At 41.4% G+C, this 17,421-nt stretch overlaps 1 protein-coding gene across 3 annotated transcripts in view; it reads right to left on the bottom strand.

Annotated features, from left to right (window-relative positions):
- Positions 1-14,932, bottom strand: part of XDH (xanthine dehydrogenase) — a 56,483-nt gene extending 41,551 nt beyond the window's left edge. For 2 of the 3 annotated variants that reach the window (XM_030448785.1, XM_030448786.1), the window contains exons 1-2: positions 14,593-14,932; positions 1,604-1,661 (exon numbers count right to left, since the gene is read on the bottom strand). In XM_030448785.1, the coding sequence (XP_030304645.1) occupies positions 1,604-1,661; positions 14,593-14,646 (112 nt within the window). In that variant the 5' untranslated portion in view covers positions 14,647-14,932. The remainder of the gene's footprint in view (positions 1-1,603; positions 1,662-14,592) is intronic. The other variant, XM_030448784.1, reaches the window with a different exon arrangement.
- Between the last annotated feature and the right edge of the window lie 2,489 nt (positions 14,933-17,421).

Genomic DNA, 17,421 nt, shown 5'->3' with positions numbered 1-17,421 from the left:
GAAGACTCCCCAACGGGCCACAAAGCACTTCTCTGTACTTTCTAAGGAAGAATTACATCAAATGGTCTGTGAAGTGATTTCAGGAGACAATTTTTAAGGTCACTTCTGCTTTAGATTCCTTCATGCATTAGATGCTGTTACTTATTGTGAAGGGGATTGGCAAATGGAGAGATTTTTGCTTGGGAAATATCTGCTTTCAGTGACAATGGACACATGCATCTACTGAGATAATCAGCTTGGTGTGTGTTGCTCCCCCACAGGCCTATGACATGGGGAACTCAAATCATCTGTGCCTTCACTACAAGAATTCTGGTACCAACTATTTTTATAAAGTTTATAAACTTTATAAAGTATTTTTACAGTTTATAAACTATTTTTACAGTTTTTATAAATCATGTACTTGATTCAGCATAAATCAGGTGCAATCCAGTAAGAAATGCCTTCCTTATGCTATCCAATACTTCTCTTGACAAAAATTATAATATGCCTTAATTAAGCTTGTTTTTCAAAGTATTTGTCTGATCCTAGCCAGGCATCTACAAAGCACTGAAATGTCAATACAGAAAATCAGGTTTTGAAGAGCTCAGATTACCTTCTTAGAAAGCTATACACTGTAGATATTAACAAGATTAGATGAAAATCATCTAGCAGTAAGAAGTGCGCACAAGCACAAGTCATGCAACTTATTTGCCCTCTTGAACTTTATCCACCAAAGGTATGGTCAGACAAAATAGGGTTGTTGATAATTCTGATGGAAGTCCCAAAGAGGAATGTGATTTACATTCCTGTACATCTTTCATATCTCAGACAAATAGAACACAGCAGCACAGTGAATGAATGCATCATTCTTTCTACGGAATACACCGACACAGATGTGAATAGCTTGGCATTTGTATACACCCAACTGGTTAAACAAAAGCTCAGAAAGCATAGAATGACACTACCTACTGAACCAGACCTACTATAGCCAGCCTGGTCATTGCAGTAATAGCTACCCAGGTCCTGAAGCTCATCTGCCCCATGTGTTGACCAGTTTCAAACAGAAGCAAAACATGACTGCTTGCGTTTGCTCATGTAAACGTGCCCACAGTATGTGGGTGGGAAACCTTGCCTCTGAGTTTGCATCCCTGGATCATATCTGATAAATAGGCCACAGGATAATCAAGTCATTAATATCCAAATTATTGGATGATACAGCAGGAAGCTCCAGTGGATGTAATGTATTGGCCACAAAATTCTTTCCAGTTTCTGTGGAATAGGATTATATTTCCTTCAATTTTATTTTCTCAATATTGCTTTCCATCATATTTCAATTACCAGTAATTCTGAGAGTTTTCCCTTTAGGTTTTAATTTCCCTTTCATTTTCCCTTAAAGTATTAATAAATAAGATTTAAAGTATATTATTTAAAATTTGCTGATTTTTAAGCCTGGACTACCAGCTGTAATCTTTGCTGGTGAGAAATACCAGACCATGCAGAGCACTGCCTCTTATACTTGATGCAAAAGCTCTGCCTTGCATTCAAGTGGCAGACAGAACAGTAAATAATTATTAAATGCTGTAGGTATTAAAAGCCTTCTGCAGTTTCTTCCGAAACTGGATACATTTTCTTCGTAGATAGGTTAGAAGAGTTGTTTCCGGGTCCACATGTTTTTCCACCACCTGCAAGAAGAGAAAGGTACTGTTAATTTACAGTAACATAAAGTAATGCTTTACAACACAGATATGTTAGTTGGAAGGAAGAAGTTTGGTCTTTCTACAACTCTTTTTCCAAAGCAGGGAACAGAGCCATTCACTCCCCTTACCAGGTTCAGCAATGTTGGTCACATATCCAGAAACAGCATTTCCTTAAACACATTGTGACAGAGAAGAGTATATGCATTACGTGTCAGAGATTTTCAGCCATGGCAAATGTTAAAGGAAACTTCATTAAAAATGGCAAGCAGAATCAGTAGTGAACAGACAGATGTGTTTTGTAGTCAAGTTTTGAATTTTTGACAACTGCCCAAATTATATCTCATCTTTATTAACCATGCATAACTGACCTCTATCCTTTCTTCTTCTTACTATTAGAAGAGAAAATAAACAGATAAACTCAATGACAAAAAAAAGCATCAGTATCAGATTTTGCATAGAAAACCACCCAACACTGGAAACCCTAACATGGCCAATGCACATGCTGCAGGACAGACAGCAAAGCACCAGCTCATTTTGAAGGCTGTCTTTCTTTCCTGATAGCATTAAATCAATTAGTGTTACATTAGTAGCTATCCTAAATGTGAAAATGTGAAATTCAAACCAAGGAGAACTTTTCTCTGCACATTTGAGTCAGCTCCATTCTATTAGTGAACACAATTAGCAGTTATCTGTTAGATATAAAATTAGTTTTTACTTCAAACTCTGCCCATTGGTCAGAAACCAAAGTTCTACCTTTTCCTCCAAATGTCTGTAGAGCTTATCTTCCCCTTTTTCTGTTATTAGTAAGAGTGTTGAGAAATTTTTCCAGATTCAGTGTATGCCAGAATACAATAATGTGTTCTTGTCTCTTACATTGTGCGAGTCCTAAGTACAATAGTTAGAGTTAATTTAAGTTGATCGCTGCCAGTTGAGGGGTAAATTGAAACAGAGGTAATTTTTGTAAGCCTTTTTTAATAACTGGTAAGAAACCTTCACAACCTCTGTACTGTTTCAATTTTATGCCTTTGACACGACAGGGATATTCTGAAGAGACAAAGTTCCTATTTGAGTTCAAATTTTTTGAAACTACCCACTGAAGTTGCAGGTACAGTACACAACTGGTCATTTTTTGGCAGTTTCATTCTTGCATTAGGGATAATCTACGAGGAAACAGAGTGCATTCTTCTAGCTTGGGGATACATTAACATAAACCACACAGTACTCATATTACTGCTATTCTGAGCAGAGTGCTCATTTCTGCACCTTTTGGATGCATAGGAACTAGTAAGAGCATGCAGTGGCTCTCCCATGACCAGCTGGTTCAAAGTTAGCACAGACTCTGCAGTAGTTTTGTAAACAACCATGAGAATGTGATTTCAAAAAGCCTCTGACTATGAGCATCTGTCACAGTCTAACTATTATTGTGTAATATTTTGTTTGTGAGGAATATTAGCCACTGCACATATACGTCCTACAAATCGCAAAAGTGACCAGCCTTATAACACCACGCTGAAAGAAGTCTTAGGGAGGAATGCAGGGAGTAGGAGAAAATGCAGGGAAAATAGATCTTTAAACAAATTAATCACCTCAGGGAAAGGGTTACTAAGAAAAGAAAAAGAATAATAACTGTTCTTTTCTCCCTCCTAAGTATCACCTGCCCACCGGGATCCCCATCTCTTCACACTGGTCCCTGGTTGCTGCTGCTCATTGCTTTTAGCTTCTTTTTGCTTCTGCTGTTTGCTGCTGATTCGCATCTAATTTTCCCCTTTTTCCTCTGAATTTTTAAAGTAAAAAGCTCCTTCTACTCATCACTTACTGCCAGAGGGAAATTGGCAACTGCAGCTATTCCCTTTGTTTTCCCAGGTTTTCCCAGAATTCTTTAGATCTTGTATTTGATACCAATTTGCATTACTGATCTGGCAGTTTATCAGGAGTCATTCTGATTAGCATTTTACCTTTTAGTCCTGTCAGAGGAGTGTTGTTCCTTGATGAGATAACGCTGATCTTTAGGCAGAGCAAACAATGCTGGCACTGCCTCATGCTAGATTGGATGTAATTTTACTGATTGAACAGGCAATTTTTTTTATTTTCAATGTACCCAATTTTAAACTGAGCCGGCATGGTACAAGACCAGCCTGGCTAAACAAAGAGCTTTGGGCAGAACTCAGGAAAAAAAGGAAAGTCTACCAGCTATGGAAGGAAAGGCAGGCAACTTGGGACGGTCACAAAGTTACTGCAACGATATGAAGGAAGAAAATTAGAGAGGCCAAAGCTCAGCTTGAATTAAATCTGGCCAGTACCATTAAAGATAATAGAAAGAGTTTTTGTAAGTATGTAAATAGTAAAAGAAGAGCTAGGGAGAATCTCCCCCTTCTACTTGACCTGGGAGGAAAACTTGTGACTGATGACATGGAAAAGGCCCAACTGCTGAGTGTTCTTTTTGCCTCAGTCTTCATCAATGCCAATTGCTCCCTAAGGATACAGCTCCCTTAATTGGAAGACCAAAATAGGGAGCAGAATGAAGCCCCCATAGTCCAGGAGGAAATGATCAGTGCCCTGTTGTGCCACATAGATGTGCACAAGTATATGGGACCAGACGGGATCCACCCGAGGGTACTAAAGGAGCTGGCAGAAGTGCTCACCAACCCAGTCTCCATGATTTATCAACAGTCCTGACAAACTGGGGAGGTCTCAGTAGATTGGAAACTGGCAAATGCAATGGCCATCTAGAAGAAGGGCCGAAACAATGATCCGGGGAACTATAGACCTGTTAGTTTGACTTTGGTACCAGGAAAGGTTAGGGAGCAGGTCACCTTGAGTAGCATCACATAGTACATACAAGATAAACCAAGTGACCAGGCCCAGTCACCATGGGTTTATGAAAGGCAGGTCCTGTCTGACTGACCTGATCTCCTACAAGATGACTCGCCTAGCAGATGAGGGAAGAGATGTAGACAATGTTTATCAGAACTTCAGTAAAGCTTTTGACATTGTCTCTCAGCATTCTTCTTCAGAAACTTATGGCACTTGGCTTGGATAAATATACCACCTGCACTGGATAAAAAATTGGCTGAATTGTTGGCCTGAAAGAGTGGTAGTGAATGGAACTAAATCTGGCTGATGACCTGTCACAAGTGGTGTCACCCAGGGTTCTGTTCCAGAGTCTGTTCTCTTTAATATGTTCATTAATGATTTGGATGAGAGGATTGAGTGTGCCCTCAGTAAATGTGCAGATGACACCAAATGAGGTGGCTGTGTCAATCTGCTGGAGGATTAGGGAAGCCTTACAGCAGGACTTAGACAGGGGTCAAGTGGACTTAACAAGTGGACTTAACAAGGCCAAATGCCAAGTCTTGCACCATAAAAGCCCATGGTAAGCTACAGTCTTGGGGAAGTGTGGTTAGAGAGCTGTAAGTTGGGAAGGGACCAGGGAGTACTGGTTGACAGTCGACTTAATATGAGTCAGCAGTGTGCGCAGGTGGCCAAGAAGGCCAATGGCATCCTGGCTTGTATTAGGAACACTGTGGCCAGCTGGCATAGGGAGGTGAATTGTCCCTCTTTACTCAGCTCTGGTGAGGCTGCACCTTGAGTACTGTGTTCAGTTCTGGGGCCCTCACTGTAAGGGGGACACAGAAGTGCTGGAGAGTGTCCAGAGAAGGGCAACAAAGCTCATGAAGGGCCTGGAGCACAAGTCCTGTGAGGAGCAGCTGAGGGAGCTGGGGGTGTTCAGTCTGGAGAAGAGGAGGTGAGAGGAGACCTTCTCGCTCTCTTCAGCTGCCTCAAGGCAGGTTGGAGCGAGAAGGGAAACATCCTCTGCTTCTTAGTGACTGTGATAGGACCAGAGGGAATGGATGGAAGCTGTGCCACGGGAGGTTTAGGCTGGATGTTAAGAAACATTTTTTTCACTGAGAGAGTTGTCAGGCATTGGAATGGCCTGCCCAGGGCAGTGGTGGAGTCACCATCCCTGGAGGCATTTAAAAGGTGTTTGGACCTGGTCCTTAGGGACATGGTTTAGTAGTTGACTGTGCTGTTAGTCAAAGGTTGGACTGGATGATCTTGGGGGTCTCTTCCAACCTAATCATTCTGTGATTCTGTGATACATTACAGCATCACAGGGACAAGAGGCCTTTCACAGCCATTTCACAGGCAAAGAATTTTCCCCAGAAATTTATATCCTCACCATCAAGCCAAGTTTTTCCCCAGGGCTGTGCCAATTAGCCACTGCAAACCCTTCCAAAGCAGCTTCCGAGATAGCTAGACACAGAGAAAAAGCTTCAGGATAGTTTTCCATATAGTCAAAGACTACTGAAATTATTCCGTGCATAAATCAAAGAAATTCTCAACAAGGTTTCTCAAAAGAATCCATGAAGCACTCTGTTATGTACCCAAGCTATTAAAAGCTTGCCCCGATGGGTCCTTTCCAGAACTTTAAGAAAAAAACAAATCACTGGCCTAAGCCTTCATTCCACAAAGCATTTAGCCACTCAGCTCAACACACTTTCAGTAAAGTACTTGAGCGTGTGTTAAGTCCCAAAGTCAAACTTTTGCTCCATTTTATCAAAAAGTGGCTCCCACTATGCCGTAGAACATGTCCTGAAGAATCCACAAATTTATGCTGCTTAAACCAATAGCCCAGAATCCTACTTCACACTACTTCATTGCATCTGTAAAGCTGCACTGCTGACATTGACTTTGGATCAGAGATGAGACTGGATCATTTGAACTGATGACACAAAACTGGACGAGTGGATGTCACCCTAGAAGGCTGGGCTGCCATTCAGAGGGACCTGGACAGACTGGAGAGTTGGGCAGGGAGAAATTTAATGTATTACAACACGGGCAAGTGTGAAGTCTTACATCTGGGAAAGAACAACCCCAGGTACCAGTATGGGTTGGGGAGTGAGGTGTTAGAAAGCAGCACAGAGGAAAGGGACCTGGGGGTGCTGGTGGATGGAAGGATGGCCATGAGCCAACAATGTGCCCTTGTGGCCAAGAAGGCCAATGGCATCCTGGGGTGCATTAGAAAGGGGGTGGCTAGTAGGTCAAGAGAGGTTCTCCTCCCCCTCTACTCTGCCCTGGTGAGGCTGCATCTGGAATATTGTGTCCAGTTCTGGGCCCCTCAGTTCTGGGCCCCAAAGTTCCAGAAGGATCGGGAACTGCTTGAGAGAGTCCAGCGCAGAGCGACCAAGATGATGAAGAGAGTGGAACATCTCCCTTGTGAGGAAAGGCTGAAGGAGCTGGGGCTCTTCAGCTTGGATGAGACTGAGGGGTGACCTCATTGATGTTTTTAAATATGTAAAGGGTGAGAGTCAGGAGGATGAAGACAGGCTCTTTTCAGTGATATCTAATGACAGGACAAGGTGTAACAGGTGCAAGCTGGAGCAAAAGAGGTTCCAAATAAACATAAAGAAAAGCCTTTTTAATGTGAGGATGAAAGAAGTCTGGGACATGCTGCCCAGTGAGGTTGTGGAGTCTCTTTCTCTGAAAACATTAAAAACCTGCCTGGTCACGTTCCTAGTGACCTACACTAGGTAAACCTGCTCTGTCAGGAGGGTTGGGCTCAACGATCTTGAAGTCCTTTCCACCCTCTAACATTTTGTGTTTCTCTTCAGCCCCCCAACATGCCATTCTGTCAGTGGTTTGTTACACTCACCTGCTGGCATATTTTTTTCTTAAAATATTTTAAAACCTGTGGGTGGGAATAACATCTCTTGTCTGATGCCCAGAACAGTATAATTCACAGATCAGTATCCCACTCATCAAAACAATTCTTGCTAACCTCCTCTTAATGTCCTTATACAGAAGAAAACCGAATTATACTCATTCCTTCAGTAAAGTAGAATCAGTCTGCTGAGATACTGCAATTAAAGTTATATTTTTGTCCAGTTACAGATTTTTACTGTTTTATTTTTAAAAACCAGATGTCACATTGCCAAGTGAATTAGATTGATGGCTATATTTTGACAGATTCAAAACTGTGGCTTTTACTCTGTACAGTAGCTTAAATATTGATCAAATGCAGAAAAACTTTGTTGGAAATGTTAGGACAGCACTAACAGTTAAATAACCTCCAACAAATTTGCTCTGTACTTCTGTATTAGTACTACATATCTATTTGTCCACTTATTCTAGGAATCCTAAAGACTCAGAGCACCTCAGCAGGGAGCCCAGCCTGGCCCTACAGCTCTTCAAGCTTCAAGTACTACACAGAACAAATTCCTAAACCATACGCCACATTCTGTCACCAGACATGCTGGCACATGATGATGGATGATGCAAGAATTATCCAGGATATGGAAAAGGAATTTTGGCCAGGAGTTGGCAAGGATTATTGACAGGGCTTTAAAATAGGTTTTAACAGGGGAGGGGATAAAATTATGACCACTAAAGATGAGCCTAGGGATGGCATGGTGCTGCTAGGGGAGAAACCAATAGCTCAGCTCAAGAAAAGCTTTTACCCTACTAAGGACAGAGCCACTAACAGATGCCCTGCACCGGGAAGAGAATCACAGGTCAACAGGACGGTGAGTGTACAGATTGATATTAAGCCCTGCCAGCAAAGCTGCTTTGATGGAAGCACATCTTAAATGCCTCTATGCAAACATACAAAACATGGGGAATAAACAAGACAAGTTGCACGTCTACCTGCCTTCAGTCACTTCAATCACCCCAACATCTACTGAAGGGTCAACACAGCAAAGCACCAGCACTCCAGGATGTTCCTTGAGTGCACTGATGACAACTTCCTCCTCCAAATGGTAGAGGAAGCAACCAGAAAAGGAAGTTTGCTAGATGTTGTTCTCACCAGCAGAGATGAGCTGGTGAGCAATATAAAAATTAATGGGAGACTAGGCTGCAATGACCATGACACTGTAGAACTCAACATCCTTAGGGCAGCAAGGAAAGTGCAAAGTAAATGGATGGCACTCAATTTTAAAAGGGCAGACTTGAGTAGGGTAGAATGGGATACATCTGCTTAGTAGGATAGAATGGGATAAAGACCTGGATGGGAAAAGAGCCCAGAAAAGTTGGTCCATATTCAAGGATCACCCCCTGCATGCCCAGGACCAATGTGTCCCAACAAACAGGAAGGCAGAAAGGAGTGTTAGGAGGCCTGCGTGGGTGAGCAGGGAACTCCTGGACACACTTAGGGGCAAAAACAAGGTTTACAGAGGATGGACAAAAGGACAGATACCCTGGAAGAAGTACAGAGAAGCAGTCAGAGAAGCAAGAGATTGGGGTAGGAAAGCAAAAGCACAACTAGAATTGGATCTGGCAAAGGGGGCTACGGACAACAGGAAACATTTCTATAGGTATGTCAATGATAAGAGGAAGACTAGGAAAAATGTGGGCCCACTCCTGAAGAAAATAGGAGAGTTGGTCACTCAAGATGTAGAGACGGACAAGGTCATAAATGACTAATTTTTCTCTCTCTTTACCGGCAAGGACTCTGGTCACACCCCCCATGCTGCAGAAGCTAAAGGGAAAGGAAGCCCTTTTCCTAAGGGAAAAGGAAGATCCTCCCACTATAGATGAAGAGCAGGTTCAAGACCACTTGAAAAACCTGAAGATGAACACATCCATGGGACCTGATGGCATTCACCCACAGCTCCTGAAAGAACTGGCAAATGAAGTTGCAAAGCCACTGTCCACCAGATTTGAAAAATCATGGCAGCCTGGTGAAGTACCTGCTGACTGGAAAAGGGGAAACATAACCCCCATTTTCAAAAGTAGAAAAAAAGAAGACCCAGGGAACAGGCCAGTCTCACTCTGAGAGGCTCACACCTCTGAGCCTGGCAAGATCATGGAGCTGATCCACCTGAAGACTCTGCTCAGGCAGGCAGATAACAAAGGGGTGATTGTTGACAGCCAACACGGGGCAAATCCTGCCTAATTTGATACCCTTTTACAGTTTTGTCCACCACAGCCTTGGTGGACAAAAGCAGAGCAACAGACATCATCTACCTGGACCTGTGCAAACCATTCGACACTGTTCTGCACAACATTCTGATCTCTAAACTGGAACAAATACAAATTCAATGGATGGCTCATGAGTTGAGTAAGGAGATGGATGGATGGATGGATGGATGGATGGGAGCACCTAAAGGGTTGCGATCAGTGGCTCAGTGTCCAAAAGGAGATGTGTGATGCATGGTGTTCCTCAAGGGTCGCTACTCAGAGCAGTGCTGTTTGACATCTTTATCAGCAAAATGGACAGTGGAATCTAATGCATCCTCAGCAAGTTTTCTGATGACACCAAACTATGTGGTGAAGTCAACACCCTGGAGGGAAGGGATGCCATCCAGAGGGATCTTGACAGGCTTCAGAAATGGACTTGTGCAAACTGCATGAAGTTCAGCAAGGCCAAGTGCAAGGTTCTGCACCTGGGTGGAGGCAGTCCCATATATGATTACAGGTTTGGAGGAGAAAGGACTGTGGACATCCCTGAGGAGAAGGACTAGGGGATGGTGGTGGACCAGAAGCTCAACATGAGCCATCAATGTGTACTTGCAGACCAGAAAGCCAACTGGGTCCTGGGCTGCATCAAAAGAAGCACAGACAACCCATTGAGGGAGGTGATTCTCCCCCTCTGCTCTGCTCTATGAGACCCCACCTGGAGTACTGTGTCCATTTCCCAATATAAGTTCCCAACATAAGAAGGACATATAGCTGCTTCAACATGTCCAGAGAGCCAGTAAAATGATCAGAGGGTAGAAAAACTCCCTATGAAGACAGGATAAAGAAGTTGGGATTGTTCAGCCTGGAGAAAAGGAGGTTCCAAGGTTACCTTAGAGCAACCTTCCAATATCTGAAGGGGGCCTACAAGAAAGCTGGGGTAGGGCTTTTTATATGGGTGTGTAGTGAGAGGACAAGGAGAAATGGTTTATAACTTGAAGAGGGGAGATTTAGATTAGGCATCAGGAAGAAATTCTTTAATTTGAGGGTGGTGGAGTGCTGAAACAGGTTTCCCAAGGAAGTTGTGGTTGCCTCCTCCCTGGAAGTGTTCAAGGCCAGGTTGGATGGGGCCTTGAGCAACCTAATCTAGTAGAGGGTGTCCCTGCCCATGCAGGGGGGTTGGAACTGGATGATCTTTAAGGATGATCTGACTCTAACCATTCTGTGATTCTATGATTCCTGCAGCCTGTGAACTAGTGCAGAGATATTGAGTTCAGTTTCCCATCATTTCCTGCAGAAAATCTGTATTTCAATAAATATTTTGTTTGCTGTGTTCTCTACCTGCACCATATTTAAATTAGAATTCTCAGAAAGTTCAAAAAAAGGATTTTTCAATTTAAGAAACAGTAGTTGAGCTATGTAAATAGAGGAAAAAAAGGAAATCAAAACAAATTTTCCTAGTTTACCAATCAACATGCTAAGTTTTCCACCAGCTACAGTCATAAAATAAATAACAGATGCTTTTCTGAACAGAGTCCCATTCCATCATTAGGCCCTAGTCCCTCAGCTGCAAGAAAAGACTATCACACAGCAAGTCAGATTAGTCAACAGTAAAGGTCTCATAGGAACTAAAAAATATGTGAATGTGTGCTCCTGAAGTCAATGAGAGACTTCAAATTAATTTACTAAGGAAAAAGATTAAAAGACAGATGAATAAACTCCGTATAACCACACAGTGTACACCTTCTGCTGGTCATGACAATTTTTTGTCCTGCTTTAAACTGGTACACTAAAATTTTGTAACTCACTGTCCCAAAGCTCAATAAAATCCTGTGTTTTGGCTGGTCCTATTCACAATCAAAGGTGCACAGGCTTTGGAAGAAAATTAACGTGGCTTCTAGCAGAGACTACTCTCTTAGCATTCAGGGTAGAAATAGAAATATTGGTGCCACATGTTTGAATTAAAATTACAGGTTACATATGCATGAGATAGATTTGTCAGCTGAGGAAAATAACATTGCTGCTATTAGCTTTAAATTGTATTCGTTTTTTTCCATTCTAGTCTAGGTAGACTGTCAAGATAACTTTGTGTTAGTTTTGTGCCATGCTTTATGCCCAGTGAATTAAGCAGATACTTAAAATAAACAATTCTGAATGTGAAGTGCTCAGCTGTTCCAAGACCACCGTTTCTTAACAACATTGCGGAGTGTGCTAATGCAAGAGAAGGATTTGCTGCCATGAATATCCCTATCTTATCAACCACCTCTTATCATGCAGTTTTGTACTATGAATATCAACAGACCATTAGCAACACCAAGCTGTCACAACTTCACACAGCAGTAACATTTCCCACTGACCATACTGTCACATTCTTTGCTGCAAATCAACTGGAACATTTAGTCAGGGCTGCAGATGGATAGAGCTATACCCTAACACACTGTTTCATCATTGCACACAGGCACTTCCTACCACTCATTCCATCACATAATATAAATGTGCAGAACTGTCTCAAGAAGGGTCACATTTGTTGCCACAGATCAGATTACCCCATGAGTCCAATTATCTCTCTTAAACCTGCACTTGTAGGGATTGTAACTCAAGCCATTTTGGTAGCACATCCAAAGAGAATAGAAAAAAAAATGTCACTGGATGCTCTGGGTAGAGCACAACCCAGGAAGCCCTCTTCTCTCTGATCAAGTGGAATATATTCCTTTGCTAGAACTGCCACTTCCAGGAGCAAGCAGTGAAGGAGACTGAGAAAGCCTTGACATGTGGTATGAGTTGGTACCATTGGCATTTTGTTCCCTGGTGTCTGTGGGATTTTTCAGCCAACAACTGCCCAAATCACACTGCGATAAACTCCTTTACACATTAACAAGATCAGCTATGAGATTTGGCTTTTGTAAACAGGAACTGCAGTTCCATAAACATTGCTGAAATGCTCCAAGGGCAATGCTATTCATTGCATACTCGTTAGCTCCAGGACACAGCAAGACACATATAAAAAGAAGTGTCTGCCTTCTGCTGCTAGCCTTCTGGGTCTAGGCTGCTCTTTCTTCCTTTCTCTGCCTCACCCTGCACGTATAAAAAATAATTCCCACAGAACCAATTCTGTGCAGCTCAGTCTCATCTCTTCTGCTTTTATTAATACACGTTTTCATATGTTAGCCAAGAGGCTCCTCCAGGAAGAACAGCTTTTCTAGCAGTTAACATAGAGCAATGTTCCTGTAATACCTAAGCACCAAATTAATACTAAAGAATCATCTATAAATGTATATAGGAATTTGTTTATAAACTCTCTTCAGCCTATAAAAAGTGGCATATTTGTTTTGAACCTTAGCTGGTCTGGCACCAAAACTACAACTCTCAGTTGAGAGTTCAGTAGAGAACACCTGGAAGGAAAAAGATAGGAAAAAAAAATCTAACACACCATGACAGTACACTTGTCCTGTCTGGATTGCCCAATGTGTTTGTGTCAATCTCTTACTACAGGACTCAAAAAGTTCCCAGTTCACCCTCTAAGAACTGGGGTTCACAGGGGAGAAATCTGAAGTCCCTAAAACATTCACAAAGTGAAAAGAAACTAAGGACAAGTTAGTATGACACCACCTGTGCTCATTGCAGCAGGGAATTCATCTGATGAAATTCACAGAACATCCTGTGCCACAGTTTCACTATCTCAGTTACCAGACTCAATTAGCTAGTCATGATTACCTTTGAGCTTTCACCTCCCTCTAGAAACAAGGAACAGCTGGTATGTCAACTAACCTTGACATATGAACCATTACTGATCTGCATGAGCAAACTGACTTCAGTTGTCATCCTTCTTTATAAACCTCAGAACCAGGGCTTGGTTCTGTATCAGTATTACATTCAAGAGTATTCAAGAGTTCTTTGACTAATCTACGATCCATAGTAGATAAACTTCATTCTTCACCTCAAAACATTGATATCAAATGTTCTAGTACCTTGGAAATTAAAATTCCAACCCAGTTTAGGAACCAAAATCCCAACTAAAACACCCTAATTGTAGCAACAATCTTATTAACACTTGATTAAATTAGCACTAAAGATCAACAAAAGCTAAATTGACAGTAATCCTGTGCCAGTGCTTTTTAACAACTAAAAACATAGAGCAACCCCTCAAAAGATTGAAAGAATAATTTCCTAGCCCCAGCCTGGTGCTGCATGTGATTTCCCCCTAAGCAGTGCATAGGGAAGGTCCACAAACTCTTGGTATGTAAGCAAGGCAAAAGCGGTGGGGCAAGATCAGGACAGAGCTGTAATCAGAAACAGACCTAACTTGGTACTCTTAGTTCAAAAAAGAGGCAGCTTTGACTTGTCACAAGTTTTTGAAGAGTCAAGGCTGCAATACTAGTCAGGAGAAGTCCAAACTGAGAAAGGGGACTCTGGGATAAACTGTTCAAAGGTATCTGGCATGTGCAAGGACCACCCCACCCTCCTGTGAGATCCAGTTACTTCTCAGGGAATTGTTAGCAGTTGTTACAATGAACAGTATCAGTTAACGGGCTTTGATTTGAGTAAGTTTTCTAGTCTTAATGGATATGGAATAAATATTTCACTTAAATCCCTTTTAATAATTAAACATTAGAATTACTGAATATATGACTTGTATATATATGCATATATTTGAGTTATATTTTTCCAGATCTGTTGTAATTACTGAAATTATTTCTAGCATAAATACCTGTATTAAGTCAGTGTACCTTTATTTGAAAGTAGTTACCTCAGAACTGCAGTAAATTATTGCCAAAAAATTTAAAGTTAAAAAGTAACATTATATAGTTGTGTTACTATTTGAGTAATTCACAAGGTAAAATCAAAGAAAAAAATAAGACACTTAGAGGAGCAATAAATCTTCAAAATTTAATATTAAATTCATGGCAATTGTGCTGGTACACAAAGGGGGAAAACTCAAAGGGGGAAAAAAGATGACTAGAAGAAGTAACCAAGCCACAACCCTGGAGTAAGGCAGAGGGAAAGCTGGAGTCTTCCTTACCTTTTTACCATTCACAAAGAAAACAAGTTCATCTCCTGCCTCAGTTGGAGTCATCCTGCACACCTTCCAAAATTCACTCAAATAGGACCACAGATCACCCGTGTGAGAGCAGTCCTACAACTCACAGCAAAGTGAACTCCAGCTATATGACAACTAATGAGCCTGTCTTAAGAATGTTTGTCTTTACTTTTACATCAGTGCCCGGTGAAACCCTGCACTATATAAGAGCCTATGAAGAGGCGTGCCAGCTTTATTTGCTAGGTGCTTCCGCAGCAGTAATGACAGAAAAAGAGCTGGAACCAGCAGAGTGACCCCACCCCCTTTTATATAGATCACAATTCATCTGCATTCCCTTTAGATTATACTACGAGGCTTGAGGCACTCAGAGCAGAGCGTGCCACCGCAATGGCTGCCAGAAATTCACTGTATTTTGCAATGCAATGCAAACTCTAGGGGAGGGGCAGAAAGGGTGTTCTCTCAACTACCCCTCAATAAATATTGACAAGAAAAAGCTCTTTCCCCTGCTCTGTGCCTAACCACACAGAGCACACAGCCAAACCTGGCATTCACCACACAGAGGTCTCTCATAAGAGCACCCACTTATTTAAAAACTCCCCAGTACATGCATATCAGCTAGTAGGTGGAATGTAAGACTTTTTCACTATTTATCTCTACAGTTCTAAAGATACAGTATCCTGCACCTGCGAGGATATGATTTAACCAGATAAGGGCAGTTCTAGAGAACTGGCAGTCTGATTCAGCACCTCAAAAGAGGTGTTAGGCTCAGACCATAATGTTTTCACTGGGCTGTTAAAGCATCTAGACTTAACTTTTTTTTGTTTAATCCTCGCATCCTGGTGCACATTGCCAGTGAAACATATAGGAAAGCCAGGTCTTTGAAAATTTTTTTTCTTCCATTTCCTTGGCAGTGGTTTCTTTTGGTTTCTCCATTAAACAGCCATACATTTTGCACTGTTTTAAGTCTCTGCTTTTTCTTCCAAAGCTGCCACAGAGTTGTCCACAGCCCCCTAGATATGATGTGTATTATTTTCATGAACAAGGTGTCTAAACCCCTAGTTCAAGTTTAAAATTAGTCTACAAAACAGCATGATACTAAAATCTCATGCAATTTCCTAGCACTATACTTTATCATGTCTGCTCCATTCTGACTGTTGTAACTCTCCATTCTTCATTGTACCATGTTTGCTATATTCTATTAAGGTTTTTCTTTTCTTAAAATCCTTGGGAAAATACTAAATCAAAATCTCTTTCCCAGAAGCCTCTATGAAAAATTCACAAAACAACAAAACTTAATTAAATTACAATTTTCAGAAACAGTCTTTCCTTCAGAATTTTGGAAATGCATCAGAGTAAGCAAAATACATACATTATTTTTACCAGCTTTTATCTTCTGATTCGTGTATTCTACTGCCCAGTTCATCCTCTAGAAAAGATATTTTATAGAAAACTTTAAACATTTTCTCAGCACTTCTTTACAGGCACTCTGCTGAAAGCATAGTTCACAGCAAACTCATGCTTAACACCAGCTGCCTTAATCTACGTTTGCCATCAAGTCATGCATAGCTGAACCAGTGCTGACACCTATTGTCTGGCACCTCCCACTTCATAGTACAAGCATAAGAAAAAATGACACATTTCCCCAAGAAATCTTAAGCTCTTTTGCTTTATATTTCTGTGCAAATGCACATGACCACTACCTTCACATAACAACCATCAATCTCAAAGTTAGTGTACACAAGCTTAGTACTCATAAATATTTTCATAATATTGTAAATAATTATTACTCATAAACACAGGTAAGATGTTACAGCAATCCTAAAGCAACTAGCCATTACAGCATTAACACCAAAATCAAACATGCTTTCTTCCTAATATTTGTTTGCCATAATGCATGATGATGTTCTTAGGTTTATAGAACACTTGTAATCATGTCATCTCATGTTTAAGGAATTCCATACTCAATTTTTTTCCTAGCTTTAGTAATATCCTTTATAGCTAAACTACCCTTTTCTCCAAAACCAGTAAAAAGCCACTTATGATACTTCATGATAATGTGGGTTTTTTTTTACTCATCAACCCACTTTATGTAAAATAAAAGCAAAGATATCCATGACAATGAACTCACGAGGTGACCACACTAGTGACCTCTACCTTCACAGAAATAAAAAATACCAGAACTTATCCCAACACACTGGTCATATAATACCAAATTCATTCATTCCCTTACCACACTGATGGTATATTTGACTGCTATACCATTTCATGGGCAGAGAACCAAGACACCTAGAACAGAAATTTTCCAAATGTCCTAAATAATTCTGGAATATGAGAGCTTATGCTATTGAAGTTTCTTAACCATATCGGAAATCCCAAGTCATTCTAAGATTGCCTGAAATGGCAGAGAAGAAAGTGGGGGGGGAAAAAAACCAAACAAACCCAAACCCTGAGTAAACTTTTATATCATAAGAACAACTCAGCCCCGGGCCCCTAAGGCTGCTGAGGAAGTCAGGGTAAAGGATGAGTTTGCCTTGGTTGATGAGGGCTGGGTTAACGAGGCTGGACATCCATAAATCCATGGGTCCTGATGGGATGCACCCATGGGTGCTGAGGGAACTGTCGGATGTCATTGCTAGGCTGCTCTACATCATCTCTGTGAAGTCATTGGGAACAGGAGAGGTGCCTGAGGACTGGAGGAAAGCAAATGTCACTCCAGAATTCAAGAAAGAGGACCCAGGTAACTACAGACCGGTCAGCCTCACCTCCATCCCTGGAAAGGTGATGGAACAACTCATTCTTAATGCTGTCTCC

The sequence above is a fragment of the Calypte anna genome, chromosome 3 (assembly GCF_003957555.1).
Source record: "Calypte anna isolate BGI_N300 chromosome 3, bCalAnn1_v1.p, whole genome shotgun sequence".
Lineage (NCBI taxonomy): Eukaryota > Metazoa > Chordata > Aves > Apodiformes > Trochilidae > Calypte > Calypte anna.
This window is presented reverse-complemented; position numbering and strand designations above follow the sequence as displayed.